The sequence below is a fragment of the Clinocottus analis genome, unplaced genomic scaffold (genome assembly GCF_023055335.1).
Source record: "Clinocottus analis isolate CAN_PGR_092001 unplaced genomic scaffold, fCliAna1.0.p SCAF_17, whole genome shotgun sequence".
NCBI lineage: Eukaryota > Metazoa > Chordata > Actinopteri > Perciformes > Cottidae > Clinocottus > Clinocottus analis.
Window position 1 is genome coordinate 10,455,716 of NW_027175898.1, and position 21,672 is coordinate 10,477,387.

Genomic DNA, 21,672 nt, shown 5'->3' on the forward strand with positions numbered 1-21,672 from the left:
CCGCCCAAATGTGTCCCATATCTGAGCAGTTAGCTCATTCTTTAGCCTGTTAGCTTGACTGTGAACAATCTCCCCCACAGTGACTGCATTGTAGGCTCGGCCGCAGGCTCGGGGCTTTGCCAACTGCCAAACATAACAATGGTGAAAGATGGCATGAGTGTGCGTGTGTGTGTGTCCATGTGTGTGTTGATATTATGACGACCAGCAAGTCCACTTTTACTAAGCCTGAGCTTGTGGGTTGTTTTTTTTTAACCACAGGATGGAGACTTCAGGAAGAGGAGCTTAACATGCAACCGACGAAAAGATGCATCCTAAATGTAAGTCACGCCTCTCTGTGCTTAATGTCAATTAATATATATTTACATATTGTACAGATTTGGGCAATCTCTTGGTCGCTGACTTTTGGCAAGTCAAAAGTAAAGTCAATCCAATAATGAGGGATTTTTGAGGTGAATGATATATAATAATATTGTGCATGTTATCCTAATGCAGGGTTTGATCTATGAGCTTTAATGACCACGATTGTATTCTAAAATATTTTTGAAAACCTAGTTAGTTTTTCATTTTTCTTCCCAAGAGTAAAGTAATATGACTGATGTCACACTCGTGTCTCGGTGGAATGGAGGTGATTAGCTTAATTTAACTTAAAGACTGGAAACAGGGTGCAGCAAAACAGGCATCTTCCAAAGTTAAATAAATACGCCTGCCAGCACCTAAGGCTCACATGTTGTGTCCTGTTGGTTTAATCTCTACAGAATAAGTGAATGTAATAAAAAAACAAACAGTTTGCAGTGTACCCAACTCCCCAGTACTCTGTACAGAGCATTCCCAGTCATATAGCGCAGCTTGTTTGGCAACTTTGATATGACAAGACTCCGGGGAACTGTTGTTTCTAGAATAACTGCTTTAACTTAACAGATAGCCAGGCCAGCTGTTTCCTCATGTGTCTATTAGCAGGAGGAGAGATAAAAAGGAAGTCAATTTTTCTGTGACGTTTTTTTGTCACATTTAAGGCTTTGGGGACCAATTTAAAAAGAAAAGCATGGCTTTCTGAGGCCTAGAGATACCTCAGTATCGCTGTTTTTGTGACGAGGATCCACAGCATCAATAATATTCTAAATTTCAAATATTTCCTCTGCCTTCACCTCCTTCTCCTTCTTCCTTCACTTCTCCACCTTACTTCTTGTTCTTTTCAACCTCCTCCTTTGCTCACCTCTTCCTCACTTCCTCTCCACCTCCCCCGCCTCCTGCCCTCCTCTTCCGCCCCTCCTCTGCTCTTTGTGAGTCTGTTTCCCGTTGGGCACAAACGCCGGCGCCGCACTTCCTTCCCTGTAGCCTGAAGTCACACAGGAGTGGCACACATACGTCTATACAATACTGTATATACTCTGTAACGTATGGGTCAGTGCGTTCATGTGCATAAACATTCACACCGCTCTCAGGGACAGCAGCTGGTGTGTCAGTGTGTGTGTCTGTGTGTGTGTGTGTCGGGCCAGGTTAGTCAGCAGAGACGGTATACGTGTCACTGTCTCACCACGTCTACTCAGCTGTCTGCTAACGCCACCATTTAAGGTCAATATGTGGCCAAGGCGTGTTCGGTGCTTCTTCTGAGCTGCATTTACATGCGTTTATTATTCCGGATGCGAGTTCACATCCCGCTTGAGCTGAATTGATTCTAAATAGTCCACATCTGACTGAGACCATGTAAACCAACCGCCAAACAGGAAAAGGAGCTTCTCGTTTCCGTGTGCTGCGACAGTAATGGCATGTCCCGTTCTAGGTTTTTAATAATCAGGAGCTTGATTCTTTTTCCCAAATGGAAGTCATTCACTGTACATAATGCAGTTAAGAACCAGACTGAGAGCAATATATATATTTTTTTGGCTTTCTTGCCAAGAGTTAGATGAAAAGGTGGATACCACTTCTGGCTGTACTATAGTGAGACGTTAGCTTAGCATTTAGACTGGCAGCATGGTGAAGCTGCTTGGCTGGCTTTGTCAGAAGGTCCTTTTCAACCGTAAATTTTTGTACAGATTAAACAAACAATATAGTTGTGCAAGAACCTCTATTTTTTTTTAATTAGGGTTGACGTGACATGGTTTTCCTTTTATTGATACTCCTTGTGGCACTCTTGTCCGTCTTGCTGTTTTGGCTGTTGCACTTCATTCAAACCGTCTGTTTCTTGCTGTTAACAAAAGCTGTCTCACTTCCTGCACACGAGATAACATTTCTTGGGATATAAATTCATATATATTATCCTGTTATGTGTGTGTGTGTGAGAGCACATTTGTACAAACTTGATGTGAAATGTTATAAGCAGGGCGGAAGTTGTTTTATTCTTGTTTCATAATACATTTACATCTATATACATTGTTGTTTACAGTAATGGGACACTAACTGTATGATTCAGTATCTCTCCTGTGGTGAACAACCTCATCATTTTATCCCCTGCTCTTTTCGACTCCTCGTCCCTCCCTTCATCCTGCAGCCAGTGCTACATTCCTGCTGCAGTAATCCACTCTGGCAGCTACCTGCTCCGCATACTGTGGAGTCACACTCCCCTCGTCGTCTCACCCACTCTCTCTCTTCCTTGTCGGTTTGTCTCTCAATATATCTCTCCTTGCCTATTACATGCATTTTGCTCTGCATATTTGCCTTTTTGTCTTTTCCGCTGCTACCTCGCTCTTGCTCTTTCTCTCTCTTTCTTTCGCTCTGCTCTGTTTCTTCCTCATCAGAGAGCCACTGAGGTCTCCATTGAGCCGCAGCAGGCAGCTAATGCCAAGGCTCAGGCGGATGAAGCACTGCCAAGCTCTGCCAACCAAACTCTATGTGCGTGTGTGTGCGCGCTCTGTGCTAGGATGGGAAAGCAGTGAATAAGCAGGATGTCAAGCAGCCAGGCAAAAGGTTGTAAGGGCTGTATGTTAAGAGCTATTGATGCGTCTATGAATCGACAGCTTTTGTCGGACGGTTGTCTCTAGCCATCAGAAGTGGCCAGCCTGGTAAAAATGTCCAATCCATCAGCACCGGACAGTTTGATGATCCGCTGTCACCTCCTCCTCTCTGAGGCACAGTAGCAAGAACATATAAATAGCAGGATGGCAGGGGAATGAGGATGAAAGACGAGGGATGGAAACGGAAGGAATGCTGCGGTAGAAACGAGGGAGAGGGGGGAGGGAATATCTAGAGGTAGAGGTCACATGAAAGAGGGATGGCAGTGACGGAGACTGATGGTAAATAGGAGAGAAATGGAGAATGTAAGAAAAGGATGAATGATAGTTAGGCCGGGGACAATAATCTAAAGAAGCTAATCATGAATCATATAGTGATCCTGCATACATCGGGTATAAATACATTTTAAAATAACAACATTGTCCTGTCTTGCATGGGAATTCTTGTATTGTTCTATTTTCACTTCTTAGCATGATTATGAGTCACTGCTTTCAATTTTCATTTCATTGAAATTCACAACAGTCATCTTCTTGTGAGTGATTATCATCCCGATCCCATCGCCAGTGGTGGAGTTTTCAAACTGAATTGGAGGAAACGGCAAAACACACCAATTTGTTTGATTTAAAGTATTTAACCTTGTACATCTGGGATGAGTATGTAAGGAACGGATGTGAGGTAGCGCTTCCATAAATCTCACCTCACCCTTTTTGATAAGCCTGTTAATGCATTTGGACGCTTCAGGGCACCTGGAGAATAACAGTTTTTCACACGCACAATGTAAATGAATAGTTCTAGATGGTTCAAAGAGGATCGTTCAAATTACAAGAAGCATAAGTACAAAAACAAAACAACAAGATATAATAAAATCAAAGCAAATTATAATAAGTAGACTGACTGAATGGTTGCAGTGAGCTCATTTGTTTTGAGAGAAAAGCATTTTGGATCACATCTCGGTATGTGGTGACGTTCTTGAACCAGATCCACAGTTTTTGAGACATTCGGCTAACTCCGAAACAAATGGACAAACAGATAGTAGGATCACTGGTGGAGGTGATGAATGGAAATGCATCTCAGAGTTCTTCTCACTCTTTAGTTCTCTCTTAACTTTTGTCTTTGTGCCTCGCCTCATTCTTTCTTTGATTGATACGTATTCACACAGATGCACCCTGACTGCAAGTGTCATCATGTCGTGATGTTTTAATTCTCTCTTATCGTTGTGAAACGGTAATAAACACGCAGACACATTCTTTCCCGAGCAGTTCATCATCGTGTGTGTGTGTGTGTGTGCATACACTCATTAAATCATTTCAGGTTTTTGCTGACGTCTACTGACACCTGAGAATGTTTGAACTGCTGTTAGGCATAGCTTTAGATTGGTAGCTGGTGTTGGTCCTGACAGAAAACACTGTTTTTATAAAAGAGTTTGCCTGCATCTCAAAGCAATATCTCGATTTAATTTCCTCTCTCACTCACTTCTCTCGTCACGCTATCTAATCACAGCTCATATTAATGTCCCAGTGCGGTTGGACATTTACGTCTCCGACTGGAGTCTTCCTGTCTATCACTTCACAACTGGGACGTCCTGTGGTTTCAGTCCACTTGATAGCAAATCACACACACATACTGAAAAAAAAATGCAGAAGTCAATAGAGTTTACTGACCCTTTTAAAGTCTGGTAATATTTAAAACTTATTGCATGGCCTTGAAAAATGTTATTCTTGTATTACTCATGTTTTTTGTGCACATGGCTTTTAGGGACACATGCCTTTTTTATTCATTACTCACTTTCATGTTACGATCTGATCATTCATTGTATGTTGAACCTTTCAGCAACTTGTTGTTTTCTTTTCAAAGGATGGATTATGAACATTCCATTGTTTCTCCCATATTTGAAGTAGCCATGTGTCTTTTGTTATCCGTACAAAAACCACACTCGTTAGCAACTAAACTCCATTCTTGTTTCCCACATTGTGTTCACACTGATGCGGTTCAGCTTGGCTTAGCGGCATAACAAAACAGCACAATCTGCTCTCCTAATCAGGGCCTCACTCCTGTTTGCCCCAGTGTCTTGTGAGAAGCGTTTTTCATGTTTACAGTGTCAGTGACCTCTGACCTCAAAACTCAGAGGGCAGGAGGCTGAGGGCATGCTGGAGTAGAGTCAGGAGATATTTCATGGAAACATGACGGCAAGTCACACAGGACATATTTATAGCAAGAGTATTGCTGAACACTTGTGCAAGTGAGACCCACAAATACTCATGAAGTATGCATGCATTTCAAATTCAAATACAGGTTCATAAAGGTTTTGTGTTACTTAGAAACTGTAGCAGTAAGTATGATTTTAGACATTTTAGTTACGGTCTGAGAATAGACACATAAGATGAGAGCTGATTGTAAGAACAGCTGGATCCACTTTGGTATTTACACTGACATAGTGACACTGAAGCTGAGCTTATTTGTCAGTTAAACAATCAGTCGAGTGCCAGGAAAATAATCTTCAGCTATGTATTGTTACATTTAACTTTCAAGCAGAAATTGACTCTAAAAATATTTGTTGCTTGATTCAGTTTCATACCGTGTCAGACTGAGCGTCTTTGCGTTGTGGACTGTGAGTCAAAGAAAACATTTGAATGAACACTGACAAACAGGATGTGACATTTTTTGATATTTTCCTTTTCTTAATCATCTATAATTGAACCAACCAGGCCGGAGACGAGCAGCTATACAACAGAAGGACCGAACCTGACTAGACTGAATATGATTCAGACTCAAGCTGGTCTTGGTTAATAAGACCAGCGTGAACCCATGAAGACCTTTTTAATCGCCAGTACCACCGGCCCCGCTAATAACTTTATGCACCACAAATAATGTGTGCCATTTTGGGTGATTGTTTAGGATCAGAAACGGGTTTATAGCTAAGTAGATTTTCGCGTACAAGGAATTTGCCTTGGTGTTTAGTGCTTAATGATACACTTGGAGTAATTCAATAGTATTCAAGGAATCTGCAATGGCAGTGTAATGTATAGAGAACACATGTGATTATGTACAGAGGCGATAGTCCAACGATGGGCATTAAACCGAGCGTTACTGGAAGGATGCTAGAATCTAAATGTAGGGCAACCTTTGACCTGCATTAATGAGCATCCTGCCAGTGTGTGATGCTGTGTTTTTATCACAACACATTGCTCCACATCACCTGAGGCCTGTAGCAAGCAACTGACTGACTAGTATTTGAGGGGGCGTTTTTAAATGGAGCCTTATATATCCTTCCTTTGCTCTGCTTCTGGGTCGTGTAACAGCGAGCGCTGCATGTAATCCTGTGTGTCGTGCTGATCTAAGAGCATGCTCTACTTTACTGTTATGCCACCAAGAGCAGGAGCCAAGAAGCTCTCAGGGCTTTATGTTTGATTCAACATCCTTAAAGTTACATCTGCAATTAGATCATAAACGGAGAAGCCAAAAATGCAGTGCATGTCTAAAACCAGTATACTCTTGTGTGAGAGCGCGCCTGTCAGACACTGTAAGTCCCCATTTCTCTCTCTCTCTTTCTCTCGGCCATGTCTGTCTCCCTCTCGCTCCCCTCTGGCATTGGTTGTCCCCTCCCCACATTTCCCTCTCTCATCTCATCATGCCCTGTCACATAACCAGTGTGCTGGTTTTAAAGCCCAGCAACAAGCCTCTTGATGTGATGTGAGGGGAGGAGAGACCTAGAAAAGGCTCTGGGCTGAGACGGGAGAGAGGACCGTTACTTTGCAGCCACACTTTCTGACCCTGATGTTTACATACGTGTTTGTCATTATTAGGCATAGTTGTCACCTTTTTTCCATCACTAGCCGGTGTCAAGTATTGTATCTTGTTTTTTGGGGGAGAGGTATGGAGAAGAGTAGTGCATTATTATGAAGATTTACAATTATATTTGTTGTTATTAACTTTCATGACTGACTGTGCATTTAATGCATCAATACAATTTCTTTTTATCCTGCACCTGTTCAAAACTGGTGTTGGCTGTTTGCTTACAGGTTGGACCATTATGTTGGGATTTCTTTCAGTAGGACTGCCACGAACAGTTATTCTCAATGCAGACACAAACTCCCTCCTCTCGCTTTTATTTTGGCTTTTAGGCTCCGTGCGTTCAAAACCATAAAAGGCCACTGTTTCTCATTAATTGCTAAATGAGTTCAGACTGTTAACAAACGAAAGGAAATCCAAACTGCAATGAAGATAAGTGTCCATGCTGAGCTTTTCCAGTCATTGGCAGCCAGGCCGTGAAGGAAAGACCCTTAAGAGTAATGGAGCAAATCTGTGATCTATCAACTACATTTTCATTTTGCATCTACTACATTTTTTTTTAAGCCGAAAAATTGCTGGTGGGAGAAAAGAAAAAGGAAATCATGTCACAAAGGAATATCTTAACATTAAGTGATGTTGGCCTGACAAATGGAAAGCACCTGCTTTGCTGTTATAGTGGTAACGTGGTTAACGTCCGTGTCCTCCCCATAAACAAATCTGTTTTTCTGACCATATTTTGTTTACCGACTATTTCACCATGTTTCAATATGTATACTGCAAGTTGTCACTTCACCCAGTATGTTAAGGAAAAAGGAAGACGGTATTCCAATCCCATTTCAGCTCGACTGAATACTCAACATGACCAGAGTTCCTTATCCATTTCTCTGCTGAAATGCAACACTGCCTTTTCATTTCTTTTAGCATTTTTCCAGAAGCGGGGCAAAACTGAAAGGGTGAAAGAAAAAAGGGAACATGACAGGACAGGAAACGACAAACCGAACATTATGGGATGCTGGTTTTCTCTTTCTTGGAAAAAGGGGGAAAATGCAGGCCAAGCGTCAGGTCTCCACCATCTTGTGGCTTCCAGTGCTGCGCCAGCATCCATCCACTGCAGTCGTGTGTGTACACACACACACACACACACACACACACACACACACACACACACAGTATTTGTCTCACATTCACATATGCACGCTGGCAATAACCCCCAACATGAAGATGTGGTTGAGGCATTTTGATTGGACCGGGGCCCTTTATTAACTACCGTTTATGAGGCAGAAGAGCTTCAAACCCATAAGTTCCAACGTCAAGTGCAAGAGAGAAGGGATTTTTTTCCCCCTTTCTTTTCCTTCTCTCTTTCATGGAGAGAACAGAATGTACTCAAGGCAACAGGCAGGCAGGAAGAGAGTGGCTAAAGCCTTAATGATATGGTGGATGATTGTAACCTTGGTGTGTGTGTGTGTGTGTGTGTGTGTGTGTGTGCATGCGTGTGTGTGCGTGCGTACGTGTGTAGAGTGGATGAACCTCTTCAACAAAGTTTGAGTTCCAGGTCCGCTTGGTGTTGTTGATCCAAGAAAAAAATGAAGCCCCTCTGGTTTTCTGCCCTTCCTCTCCCCACCCTTCCTTTTTAAAACCATCATTGTCTGCCTCTCCCATTCCATGTTTCTGGCCTCACTCGTCAGTTGTTATTTTGTCTTTAACTCTCTAATTCCTAATTTGTGTCTAACTCCCTAGAGTTCACTACTTTTAGCAGGCAAGAACCCCCCCCGCCCCTCACCAGAGTCTTTGTGTGACCAGTTTTTACATATGCAAACCTACGCCACCTACAGCAAATAGACGCAAGTACAGAACCAGGTAGATGTCGGCATGTTGATGTTGCTCCCTACAGGCAAAGAAAAGGATGGCTGCTGCGGGTTAAAACTTGCACCTGCAGATTGTTTTAGCTCCAGTTTATTTTATAGATGTGGTTAGCCTGTGTTTGTACTTTTTCCAGCATCCCATAAAATCGGCACCAGTTACCAACAACACAACCCATAGTAGAATGTAAAATACACCTTAAACTCCTTTCTAAAGGTGGCACATATCTCGACATTGCAGGAGCTGTTACATACCTTACACGTTGACACTCTTGCTGCCGATTTAAGGAAGTGGAAGGTGCCAGAGTGGTACGATGTTGGACTGAGTCCTTGGTTTAAGCGGTTTTCAGTCTTTTTTTTTTATTTATATGGGGTTGAGTTTAGTTACAGATGCTGTATTGCCTTACGTGGCAAAGAGAATCGCAGGAATGTGTTCGATGAAATTTCTTTGACTGAAATAAATCTGGATTCCAAATTGTCTTGATCCAGTTGATGCTCAGAGCAGACTAAAGCTAAATCTCAGAAACATTTTTATATACTCCCTGGGGCCTTGCCATGAAATACAGACAAGGCCCTGGTTGGGGCTTCTGCCGAGAGACGGCTTCGGAGAACCTGTCGGTGGCCTGGTTATGAGCAGACAAGGCGGAGTGAGGAACTGGCACTGCCCTGGTTCCTCCATCATGAGGAATGTGTCTGCGTAAAAGGGGTCAGTTCCCCTGCCTCGCAGCTCCTACCAGGTTTTCTATAATTGTCAAACGACACACACAAAACAATGGAATGAAATGGATCAATTCGAGCGGAGTTCCTCAGTGACTCTCCTCCCACCACTTCCCTCCCTTCTCTACGTTTTTGAACTTGTTCCCGGCCTAACAGCTTCTCACAATTTGCTTTTTGTTCCACAGTCTTAAAGATGAATAATAATTCACATGAATATTAGGCTCCATGAGCACATATCTATGTGGGTCATGGCCTTAAATTGAAGAAATTCATTTTCCAAGAATAAATACCCCCTAACCTTCTCCCCCCTTTTCTCTCCCGCCCTGCATCTTTTCATCTCTTCTCTCCTCCCTCCAACTTCACTCACCATCCATCCATCTCATCCCAAATGTAGCTATTGAGGCCCCAGCCCTGTGATAAGTGTATCAGGTATGTTGATTGGTTTGGCAGAGGCAGGGCCCTTGCCAAAGTCGCTTTACACGCACCGCCGCCCCTTTAAAGCGCCCACTTGGCCGCGCTGGTGTGCGTGTCTGAGAGAAATGGAGGGGAGAGATGTGGGAGGGAGAAAGAGAGCTGGCAAAGAAATAAAAGGGGAATGAAAGGAGAGGTAGGCGGCCGGCCAAGACGGGAGTAGCTGGACCTAGCGAAACACCGTTTCTAACCAGGAAGAGCTCAACCAGAGCAGCTGTCCAAGTTGTTGAATTTAATAAATGATGTAAGGGCCCGAAACCCAACCTAATAAGGAATCTGTTGTAGGGAAAAGAATTCAATTAGAACAGAAGGATTTAGTGTTGAAGGAATCAATGTTTCCTCCTGAGGGACATTATTCAAAAGTTATTCTCTCAACCACTTCACTGGTAACATTGCTGCATAGTGTGAAACGCTGTCATGGATAATTGAACTGTAGCTAGGGGAGTCTCTTCTTTTTTTTTTTTTTGCGAGTGAGCCTTCTCTGCTTTTAATGGATACATGGGAATCTTTCATGGATTTTTTTTTTGACGCTGCTGGAACAGGATCAGTCGGGACAGGTTTGGATCACAGCGACCACCTCAAGACAACAGGGAGAAATTGGTCTACAACTCTCTTAACAAGCCACAGCTGTGCAACGCTATGCAACCCAAAATGACTTTATTGACTAAAGGTGTTTTTGGCATTCAAGTCGACAGCAAGGCTAGCAGTTTTCTTTGCAACATTTTTCTCAGTTTATCTTTTCCCCTGATCCCTCTTCAGTCCATGTACTATTTCCTCAAAGTCTTGTACTCACTGAGATTACCAAACCACTAGACCTCATGAAAGTAAAGAATAATTAAAACACGGCAGCGAAACGCTTTGAGTTCACATTGTGCTTTTTCTTAACGTAATCGTTGCCATGTTGGCTTTCAAAGCTTATTGCCTTGGTTTATGTTGTAACATGTATGTAACAAGACATTTAATGAATTGTGGGAAGAGTGGTTTGTGCTTCTTACACCAAATGAAACTATAAAAAACATTTAAAACTATGTTGGAGTGAACCATAATGGCAAGTTATACCTTGTTGTATACCATGTACACACATAGATAAAAATAACTGAGACAATTTAGACAGCAGTAAAAGTTATTTAATGTAAAGAAAAACTACAGTCGTCTTTAAACGTTGTGGTTTGTAGCGTCAGAGGCAAATCTTTGAACATGGTGCTGTAGACTAATGAGAAGAGGAGGCATGGAGCCAGTTGTCAGGGGGTCGATAAGTGATGATGTGTGCAGATGTTATGTCCCACCCTCGAGTCGATCTTCCTGCGCAGTCAGTGGGGGAAGCTCACCAGAATGACGGGGACGGGGGAGTAATAGGATTTAGGAATGCAAACTGACTGAATCATGCATGAGACGGAAGCTTCAGCTGGTAGATTTATGAAGGCGATCATGCTGCGGTGTAAGCTTTGTTCTCATCAGATATCTGCATGCTGGACCTACAGATCAATATTACCACACTGTAGTGTGTGTGTGTGTGTGCGTGTGCTTGCATGTACACACCTAATCGCTCTCTGTCTAGTCTCTGTCGCAGATCGAACCACTTTTCATCCCGTCTGTCCCATGTGACCGTGAATGTAGTGTTGTGAGGGGCCTGTGATGTCGTGGTTGCCACGGTGACGGCTGTGTATGTGTGCAGAGGGGGGTATGTGAAGGAGCTCTGTTATTGAGATATGCACCCGTCAGCAGGAGCAGGCAAGCATAAATCGATGCTGGATACAACAGCAGTAGGGGGACTTCAAAGTGAGTGTTTTCAAGCATGTGCAGGCATGTTGAAACCCCCACAGCCACACATGACGTGCAGGCAGTGCCACCTCCATGTCCTTCAAGGTTTAGGCAAGGTGAAATGCATTGTGGTTTAGTGGAAAACAAATGAGAGCGAGATGCACTGTGTATTGCGTCCTCTTAATGCACACTTGATGATGAATTAGTTATTTTTATGAATGTCGACTAACTTCAGGGTGGTTGAGAAACGAATTACTTGTCATATTTGTAATTGTGATACAATTTAGTGTGTGTATTTTATTTGTGTAAAATGCGATCTTTTTCCACACTTACAAAGCTACCTTTTTGTGAATGCAAATGACTGTCATTGACAAATTAGGGATGACTAAGTGTTATTTCCTCTCTCCCTCCTACAGATGATGGATTCGTCTGCTAAACGCCACTCTGAGGGAACTTCAAAGTCTTAAAGCGACAGTGACAGACCGACCGCTGGGAAAAAAAAAAGAAGAGTATTTCCCCCAAGAAAGGACTTGATAACATTACCACACAAATGTGGCCGTCCCAAAACATTGTCATCAAATAATCTGAACAACAAAGCAAACACAACAGATAAAACACAAAGAATTTTGTAGCCATGTCTGACCATAAAGACATGACGCATCGCCACCTGCGGCACAAGCTACAGAGTCTCGGCCGAAGACTGGATGAACTGGAAGAAGCAACCAACAAACTGCAGAAGTCTGAGGATGAGCTACTTGATCTGCAGGTGAGCGCTTGTTGACTTCAGACGGTGTTTGTTTATGTGCGCTTATCGGAAGCAACGAGGTGGAATAGAAATGCACTTCATGAATATATTAATAAATGGTTGAACACTGTCTCTCTCTCTTCAACAGGACAAAGTCATTCAGGGAGAAGGCAGCAACTCATCCCTCCTTGGAGATGTGGAGGACCTAAGGAAACGTCTCCTAAAGATCCAGGGTAAGGATGAGGAGGTACGCAAAGCTGAGGATCTCTGCCGCACGGTCCGAGAGAAACTGGAAGAAGAGGAAAGCCTGACAAAGGAGCTAAAGGCCGAGATTGAACATCTCCAACGGCGGATGGCAGAACTGGAGAAACTGGAAGGAGCTTTTGGGAAAAGCAAGTCTGACTGCAGCCAGCTCTGCCTGAGCCTGAATGAGGAAAAGAACTTGACCAAGAAGCTGTCGTCAGAATTGGAGGCTCTCAAAGCTCGTCTGAAGGAGGTGGAGGGCTCTGAGACAAAGCTGGAGAGGGCAGAGCAAGTTTTGGCCATGGATCTTGAGAAACTCAAAGGATTCACCCAAACCTTTATGAGTGAGCGTAAGAGGCTAATAGAGAAACAGAGGGAGGATGAGAAGATCATTCTGAAGCTGACAGAAAAATTGGAGCACCAGAAGAATTGCCTTGGCCTCGCTGCAGACCCTGTTCGTGCAGATTTCATGAGTTCACGAATTGCGGATGAGCTTTCATCCACAGGGCTCCTCACGAATAAACTGGCTGGACGCAAGAGGAGCCTTGAGTACTTGAAGCTGGCTGATGAACACATCGGTCTCGTGAACAAATCTGAAAATGAGAAGAACAGCGGTCTTGAAGGTTCGCAGGATGAGGACAACAAAGTAAAGGAGCTGACACAGGAAGTAGAGAGACTGAAGAATCGTCTTAAACAGCTGGAGATCGTGGAGGACGATCTAAAGAATTCAGAGTCCAAAAATGGTGAACTTCATGAGAAGTTCCAGATGGAGCGAAACCGTGCTCGCCAACTGAACGAGCAGGTGGAACAGCTCAGGACGCAGCTGTGCGGAAAAGGGGGAATTGGAAGAAACGGAACCAGTAATGTGGATAAACACGGCAATGTAAGCACTAACATTGGCCCCAACAACCCTGCTAAGATCCTGGAGAATGGCAAGGCTGAGAACGAAGAGATCAGCGTGAAGGGATTCAGACAAGAGAAGCCCAAATATAGGAGTGCTGCAACTGTCTCTGAGCCGAGTTCCCCCAAACACAGGAACAGGGATCTCTCTCCTCAGCATAAGAAAGAGACGAAGCTGAGGAGCAAAGAGCCCAACCACTCCGAGGAGAGCTCCCCTAAGTCTGTGAGGAGAGCCCTGAGTCCTGCGCACAAGAGTAGAAGGACACCCAAAACCCCAGCTGCCGCCATTTCTTCTGATAATGGAACAAGAGACACGAGACGAGGCAGTGAGGAAAAGACAAGAGGAGCCACTCCCTCCTCTGTAAACACATCCTCGAGTGAGATTAAGAAAGCGCCTGTTCTTAGCCGCTACCCTCCAGCAGCTCATGACCAGAAGCCACTTAGGACGGCTCACAAACAGACTGATGGGGATAATAAAAGAAACAGAGTAGAGAAGGTGTCAAAGCTGTACGTAGGGAGTGATAGTGAATCAAACAACTCTGATGTAGTGCCTGAAAGTTCTGGTACATTCAAAAGTATCTCTGCTTTAGAGAAGGACACATTGTTCGCCTCAGATCAGGAATCAATAGACCAAGTTCAGGAATCTGTCGCCTCTACCCTGTCCAAAGCCAATGGAGCCTACGCAGCCTTCAGGTCCAACGTCACTCCACTGTTGCCCAACGACCAGGGGTCAGAAGGTCATTCATCTGCCTCTGAAACAGAATCGACTGGTTCAAGGCCCTCTGAACCAGAGCCTGTAATTGAGACTACTTCAACTGTAAGCAGTAGGACTGCCACCTCTAGATATTCTAGATACCCCCATGTCCGTGACTCAAATTCAGAGGGTTCTTCTTCCAGGAGCTCGTTTGATGAGGAGCTCCACAACAGAACAGTGTTCGCTGAGGCCGGCCACCAGGGGCCCACACATACGGCATCAGGGATTGAGATCCAGCGTGTGTGCAGCCCACGCGAGGCTCTGAGGTCCAAAGCGGTCATCAAGCCTGCGATCGTAGAGATCGACAGGAAGGAAGTGATGATGTCTGAACCTTTTTCTACAAATGGCAAACCCAAAATCTCCACCAAACCTATGGTGACCACCACTAGTAAGATAACCAGCAGTATAACCATCTACCCCAATGATCCAAGCTCTTCAAGAACAAGCAGTCGCAGCAGCAGCGTGTCCAGTGAACCCATGCCGATCAAAGAACGCCACACCTCCACGAGTAACATCCTCATAGGTAAGGAAGGTTAAACGCTTGCTATGATACAATTTTACTTTAACTACAGCTGGATGAGAACATGAGCTGTGTAAATAAACAAGACTGAAAAGTCTACAGCCAGGTTAGTAATTTTGTTAGGCTGTATTCAATCAGAGCTTTTAAAGCTAAATGCTAATGCTATCATGCTCACAGTGACAATACCAACATGCTAATGTTTAGAAGGTATATTGTTAACAATGTTCACCATCTCGCTGTAGCAGCTGCATTACTGCTCTGTTACTCTTACTGTCAGCATGTTGCATGTATTTGATGTACTTTAACTCATTGCCAGGCCCCAGCAGTGGCAGCATCTCCATCCCATATGAGATCTCTATTCCCAAAAGTGAGATCACCTTGCGGCCGTGCCCAGACCAGGACTATATAGTGGATGACCACAGTGAATCCTCATTAAGGTCCAAACCCCACAACCCTTCCAGAGTGGAGAGCACCACCGGCCACCTGAGCTGCCAACGCAGCAACTTCAGCCTCCAGTCCCTGGACAGCACCTCTGCAGACTTCAACGACACAGAGTCCGGCTTTGAAAGCAGCAGCAGTAGCACCACCACGGTCACCAGCTGGAGACACCAAAGACCAAGCCAGCACTCTCAAGAAGACAGTTTTCCAGACATGAAGAATGTGACTGTGAGAAGCACCTGGAAGAACACGGCGTCAGCGGATGAGACGGGCCAAGGAAGGGGAGGCACAAGGATGACGACTGATGGGGGGTCTGAGGATGAAGCGGAGGTCGCAACAACATGGAGGGCTTACCGGGCAACCACCTTCGATACAGAAGAAACAATAAACAGTGGAACAGGAGGTGGTGGGAGTGCTGAGTCACACCGGGGAGCTAAGCCGTCCCCTGCAGAGGTGAGCTAGATAACAAATGTATGAGGGAAATGAGTATGTTCTTTACACAAAGTTAATGATGGCTTGGATAACATAAACTACTTCATAGCTGTATAACGTTGCTCCTTGTTCCAGGTGTACATGCGTAGGATCAACAGTGTGGCCTCTAATACCAGAGAGGTCGAGGACCCCGCGCTTCGCAGAGGCAAACGCTCAACATCTCCCACCATGGAAGCAAGAGGCCTGGGAAGAACCATACCCCACGCACCTGTTACCTCTCAGTCCTGGGGCCGATCCTACACACAACAACCACAGGTAGGACGAAGGACTTTATTTTGAGGCTTTTCTGCTCTCATAAGCTGTAATCTTTTTAAATAATGCAGGTAAATAGAAAAGTGTTAATATAAAATTAAGTATGTATAAGTCTTCAACAAATTGTAAGCACAAAGCAAGTGTCATGGTTTTGCGAAATGTGGCTGGTAATTTTACATACTTGGAGTATTTAGTGTTTTGACTCGGTTAAAGTAACTCAATCACTTACAATTTAATTCCTCCCTTCCATTGAAAATTGGTCCTCGTGTCTGCTTTAAATTTCTTAAACAAACATGTGACTGCACTATTACTGCATAATGTGTCTTCTAAAAGACCCTGCAGTGCTGCGCAGGTGAAGGCCTTATCCGTGCGCGGTCGTCTTGCAGATAAAAGTTGAGAAAGTACAACCGCAGCGCAGAGCTCCCGGTGTGTCCACTTTGCATGAGAGCTCAGCTTGTATTTTTCCCTGACGCCAGGCTCTGCGACTTCAAGCTTAGCACAGCAGTTCTGTAGGCCCCACTCCTGCTGCCCCAGTAAGCACAAAGAGAAAAGGGTGGGACAAAAAAAAGAGGGAGGATGGAAATGAAAAAGACCTCAACAGGGGGAAAAGAGGGTTAGGAAAACCACAAGGAGAAGAAAATAGCTTTCATTTAAACGTGCCACAACAGTCTGTGCCCCTGCCGGGCTAATCTACACAAACATTACTGAAAAGGAATGGTAATCACGCCCACTTAGTGCACGTATTGGATTAATGTGTGTTGGTGTAATTATCAACATTATGAATCTTTCACCTGCCGCTGTAAGAGCTTATATTTTGGGCTTCTGGTCTTCTTTCAGTATGAGGGAAATGTAACGTAATCGCAACCTGCCATGTGACTTCAACACTTTTGTGGAAATGTGTTGTAAACAATACATTTTACAGAGACAGATTAAGCCCACTAGTTTCATGTAAGATTGTGTGCATAGTTACAATTTAATTAATGAAGTGTGACTGTTCATTCAAGTCTTTAGAAAGATGAGGTGAAAACTACTAATGGGCTATTAACTTACTTGTCTCTTAGTGTATATTATATTGTCAAATGGCAACAGTACTGCTTACTGTGTGGGTTCCATGGCTACAATAACATCAGTCTGTCAGTTTGACAAACTATGCTGGGCACTCGGCTTTTCTTGGGTAAAATCTCTGTTTTCCCCGATAAATAAACTGTGTTACCAAGGAGACCAACACAGACGTGCAAAATGTCTGCTGTCTCATCCATCATGTTTGCTCACATTTGCTTTATCTTAATGTAAACTTTATTTGTATTACACATATACACGTACGGCACACAGAGATTGCCTGTAGATGTTACAGATATTCTACAGGCAATATTCTATGCATGATAAGATCCCACTGTATACCCACAGACTGTTTATAAGAAGTGGACATAGTCCTCGTGACATCACCCATTGGCTTGTGGATTGCCATTCTGAAGCCTAAAGTTTGGCTATTACTTTTAGGATCTTTTTTTTTTTATAGAAGTTGCGTATTAAAAATGATATGGACCAGACTTCAGGGTCCTTGTGGTGTTTCCCTCCAAAGTCGTGCAGTGTAAACATGATGTTAGAGCTGTAATTGCCTACAGGGACTCTTAGTAGCTGCAACCGGCTCAATGAAATCTGTCTAACAAGGCTCGACCCTTAACGCCTCCCTTCAACGCTGATATAGACTAGAAAGATCAGGAGGGGGCAGCGAGCTTTGTTTTGTCTGACGCCTCCCCGCCCACCTATTTAATGTCATCCAACCCCTGACACCAGCAAAGTGGCTTCAAGTCATGTATTTGAGAAGTTCTGTCAGGGTCAGTTCCCTCATCAATGGCCTTCACTGCATGGCCTTCACTGCAGCGCTTTTTCAGTAGGGCGACCACTTATTCTTTTCTCACTTCAGTCTCCTGCTCTCTTTCTGACCCCGTCCCACGTCACTCATCCTTGATAGCCCTGGTTATCCAAAAGCCTCGAGTCCCTGTCCTGTCTCTGATAAATGGTAAATAAATGGTAAAAGTGGTAAATCAGCAGTGACCTGATGAACTGCCTTTTTTTTCTCAGTTATGCACTGCGTTATGGGAATTTTCCAAACTCGCTTAGTTGACACTACGGTACAGTAAACTGTGTTTATCTTAATATTTAATGGACGAACTGCAAGAAAAAATTTCTATAAGCAAAAAAACATACTTCAATTTATAATTGGTATTCAAAGCATGTTATGGAGCACAGCCGATCATTATGGTTTGGATATTAAGAACATTTCAGCTGTCTGAACAGCATCCAGTCCCATGAGGGTTGGATACATCCAGCTGTAGTTAGAACAGTTGGAGGTTGGGATTAGTTTATGATTGCTGTGTCAAAGGTTGATAGAAGAGGTTTGTGTCCACGTTTGTAGATGGAGGCACCATCAATGGATCCATCGTTAATGGAAGGGGGATGTAGGTAGTCATCATTTACGTCCGTTCTGTCAATACTCCTTTGGCTAAAGCTTTATTGACCAAAGTTACAGACTGCATGTAAATAGCAGCTGTTGAGATATGATGTTGTAGTTTGAGTCATTTACTCTTAATTTGTCTTTCAGTATAAAAAGATTGGTAGAAAAATGTGTGTATCTTTGCTCGAGATTCAAATATATCTTCTACATGTCGTTTTACACCAAAGGCCTTCCCAGTGACTATACTGCAGACTGAAAATCAGCGCTCAATAAATAGTCATTGAGGAGGAGACGACACTCCCTTAAGCACCCTGCAGCAAGCTGGGAAAACTGATAGCTTATTGATTAGCTTTCTTTTGTGAACCTCATGTATAATTTATTTGGATGCCATTTATTCGAACCTCGATGGCACAGAGAATGACATCGTTTCAGCTAATGAAGGGTCACCGTTGTTGTCATCATGATGCAAATCAATGGCTGTTGCCTCTGGTATGTCCAGAACAATTATTGCCAAACCATTTCATGCAGACATTCACACCGTTCACAGTATGAAGCCTACTGACATTGTTGAATTTAATTCATTAACATCTTGACAACCCAAGGATGGACTGGCACAAAGTTAGTTGACCATCCCGGACTTGGTCCAAAACATGTGTAAAGATATTAATAAACCTTACGGGTCAGTGTTAAAATGGAGAGTGCTTGCTTTCTGTTACAGTCACTCCACACTTCGGAGTACAGAGCAGAACATTATTGTAGTGATTCTTCCCTGCTGTAGCAGAAGGAAACCTCAGCCTGTACTTGAATGAACCGTGAACTTATGTTTGGCTGAGGACAGCGGGGCCGATATGGCCGATAAACGAGATACCAAAACATCCTTTGTTGAGTCAAAAACCAGCAGCAGCAAGGTAAAGTGTGGGATAAGGGCTTGTCTACTATTCACCATTTGCCTGACCTGACCCGTGCAGAAAAATCCCTCTGGAATAACAGTCTGTGCAGCAGCTGAAGTTTGACTGTGGGATGTTCCAAGTTGTAGAGCATCTGACAACTGACACTGTGCAAATGCCCCATGAAAAGCTATAAAAGCACGACTTTTATAAATCATAAGCAATAAACAGATCATCACCAGGAAAAATCAAACACACATTTTTTTTTTGTTTTACCTTTTTCTAAAACATTTCACCTGGAGTGTCAAGAGTGTTGTCTTGCTGGAGACGTGATTTATGAGTTTGGGTTGGCAAGACATCGCCATTCCTTTAAAATTGGGCGGGAGACCAAGGGCAGAAAGATTTAAAGTAGGGATATAATTTCTTCTGCAGATGCTCTGACACGCTACTTGTGTTACTTCCTAAATCTGTGGCCTTCATTTTGTATTAGAAAGAAGAGTTTTCTCACAGTGTGTGTTTGGTTTTTAGAAGTAAACTCTTGGAAACGGTATTGAGCATTATAACAAAGAGCCTCCTTTTGTCATCAAAGTATGTATATGCAAATAGCCTAAAACACCGTGTGAGAATAGTCTGTGGGAATAGTTTACATTTTCGAAAACCTGTTGGACAAGAACATTGATACCACTCTGTATATCTCTACGGTAAATATGAATCTGCAGTTTCTTAGCTTAACTTAGAAAGACTTGTAAAAGAATAGAACATTATTCATTAGCTTTTTCTTTTAACTTTAAAATAATCTTTCTTGTCAGGTGTACTCTTTTGTTCTATCTTTTGTTATTTTAAGGACATGACAGCATGTTGAACAATGCACAAGCCTCCTGTTGCTTGTAGGAGGAACACTGGAAGTGCATTACATGGCACCCTTGTGAAAGGCCCCGGTCTTGCAGCTGTGGCTTACCATAGAAGGAGAATATGCCACTCTGCCGTTTCCTCCCTTTGCTGACTGGAGCAGGAAGTGACCACACTGAACACGCCTACTTGGCAAGGTTCGCTGGTGACTGATTTCCTGTCTGTTACCCCTGGAGACCGAGAAAGGCAGTCCAGCAGGGCGCCATTAAAGCCAATTAGTGAGCATGCATTCTAAAACTGCATCAGAAGCCAACTCCAACCCACCAAATGTCACTAATTATGGTGCTTTTTTAAAGCTGAAATTACAGGAGCGGGGTGCTGTTTCTGTGTGCTTCAGGAACTGCATCGTCATCGAACTCTCGCTTTCTTAGAGCAGGGTTACTGAGGTTATGAGAGGGGACGTGCCGCTGTAGCTACCACAGACTAGTAACGTTGGATTTGTTTTCTAGTCAGCCCACCAAATTATAAATCTCTCAGCTTGGGGTATGTTTGAGGTTTTTGGTTGGGGATTTTTCCCCTGGCAGAAGTCCACATGGCAGTCTTTCCCTGTCACACACCAGTTAACATAAGCAGCATGTACTTAATGCCCACATAATACAAAAGTCCAAACAAGGCCCCAAGCCGCCCAAACAAATATCCCAGAGCGAAGAAACACTACTTCAGAATATGGGATTGAATGAATTGACCTCTGTTGTGATGTTTGGTTTGGCATTCGCAGGGTCAGATACAATCAATGTCTTACACTTGCTGCAGCTGCTACTCCGACAGTGAACAAAACTTTTCTTTATCAAGTTTTCTAACCTTTTCAGGCTGCTGATAGCGCAGAGCCAAGTCCAAACCCGAGCCACAGTCCAGCCTCCTGGAGGCGGCAGATGCCCAGCAGCAACTCTTCTCACCTGGGAAGCTCTAATGACCGGGCATCCAAGACAGCGGGGGTCCCCCCCAGAGGGGAGGTGTGGTCCATTCAGGGTCAAGGGTCAGGGGCCAAAGCTGAAGGGAGGAGTGGAGTGGTGAGCCGACCATGGAATCACCGTCATTATGAGCATCATTAGACCGGCTGGGGTCTCAGCAGGACTTCTGCAGCAAGAGGACAGGTAGGAGAGGACGGGGTCTTTTTCTTTTGTCTCCTGAAACTCATTAATTAAAGGAAACTTAATCTTAATTACCCCTGTTGGAATGATGACACATCTCCTAATGGGGTTTCTAATCAAACTGTGCTGTATTAAGTTGACCTGACACTGCTGTAGCACATTTCACAGCGCAGCAGTGCAGTGGTTTAATGAGGAGAGTGACCCCCAGTGGGAAGGCCCAGCTTCACTGCATGTAACAGTTAGCATCCACCCTGCAGAAGGGTCCATGAACAAGGCGATCCCAGGTGAACTGTGCCGTAGCTAAACCTGCGAGCTAGCGTGAGAGAGAAATCCTGGACTGTTAATAATTCCAAATATTTTCCTGACTCCTCAGCAGTTTCCTGGGAATAATTATGTCGTTAAGCACAAATTAGGGGACCTTTTTCTTGAAAGAAAAG

At 43.8% G+C, this 21,672-nt stretch overlaps 1 protein-coding gene across 2 annotated transcripts in view; it reads left to right on the top strand.

The window, feature by feature from the left end:
* The window catches only part of luzp1 (leucine zipper protein 1), a 42,714-nt gene that overhangs the window by 14,694 nt on the left and 6,348 nt on the right, over positions 1 to 21,672 (top strand). The window contains exons 2-7 of one of the 2 annotated variants that reach the window (XM_068579792.1): positions 259 to 317; positions 11,963 to 12,312; positions 12,440 to 14,711; positions 15,025 to 15,599; positions 15,714 to 15,893; positions 20,954 to 21,238. In XM_068579792.1, coding sequence (XP_068435893.1) covers positions 12,181 to 12,312; positions 12,440 to 14,711; positions 15,025 to 15,599; positions 15,714 to 15,893; positions 20,954 to 21,196 — 3,402 coding nt within the window. In that variant the 5' untranslated portion in view covers positions 259 to 317; positions 11,963 to 12,180 and the 3' untranslated portion in view covers positions 21,197 to 21,238. The remainder of the gene's footprint in view (positions 1 to 258; positions 318 to 11,962; positions 12,313 to 12,439; positions 14,712 to 15,024; positions 15,600 to 15,713; positions 15,894 to 20,953; positions 21,239 to 21,672) is intronic. The other variant, XM_068579793.1, reaches the window with a different exon arrangement.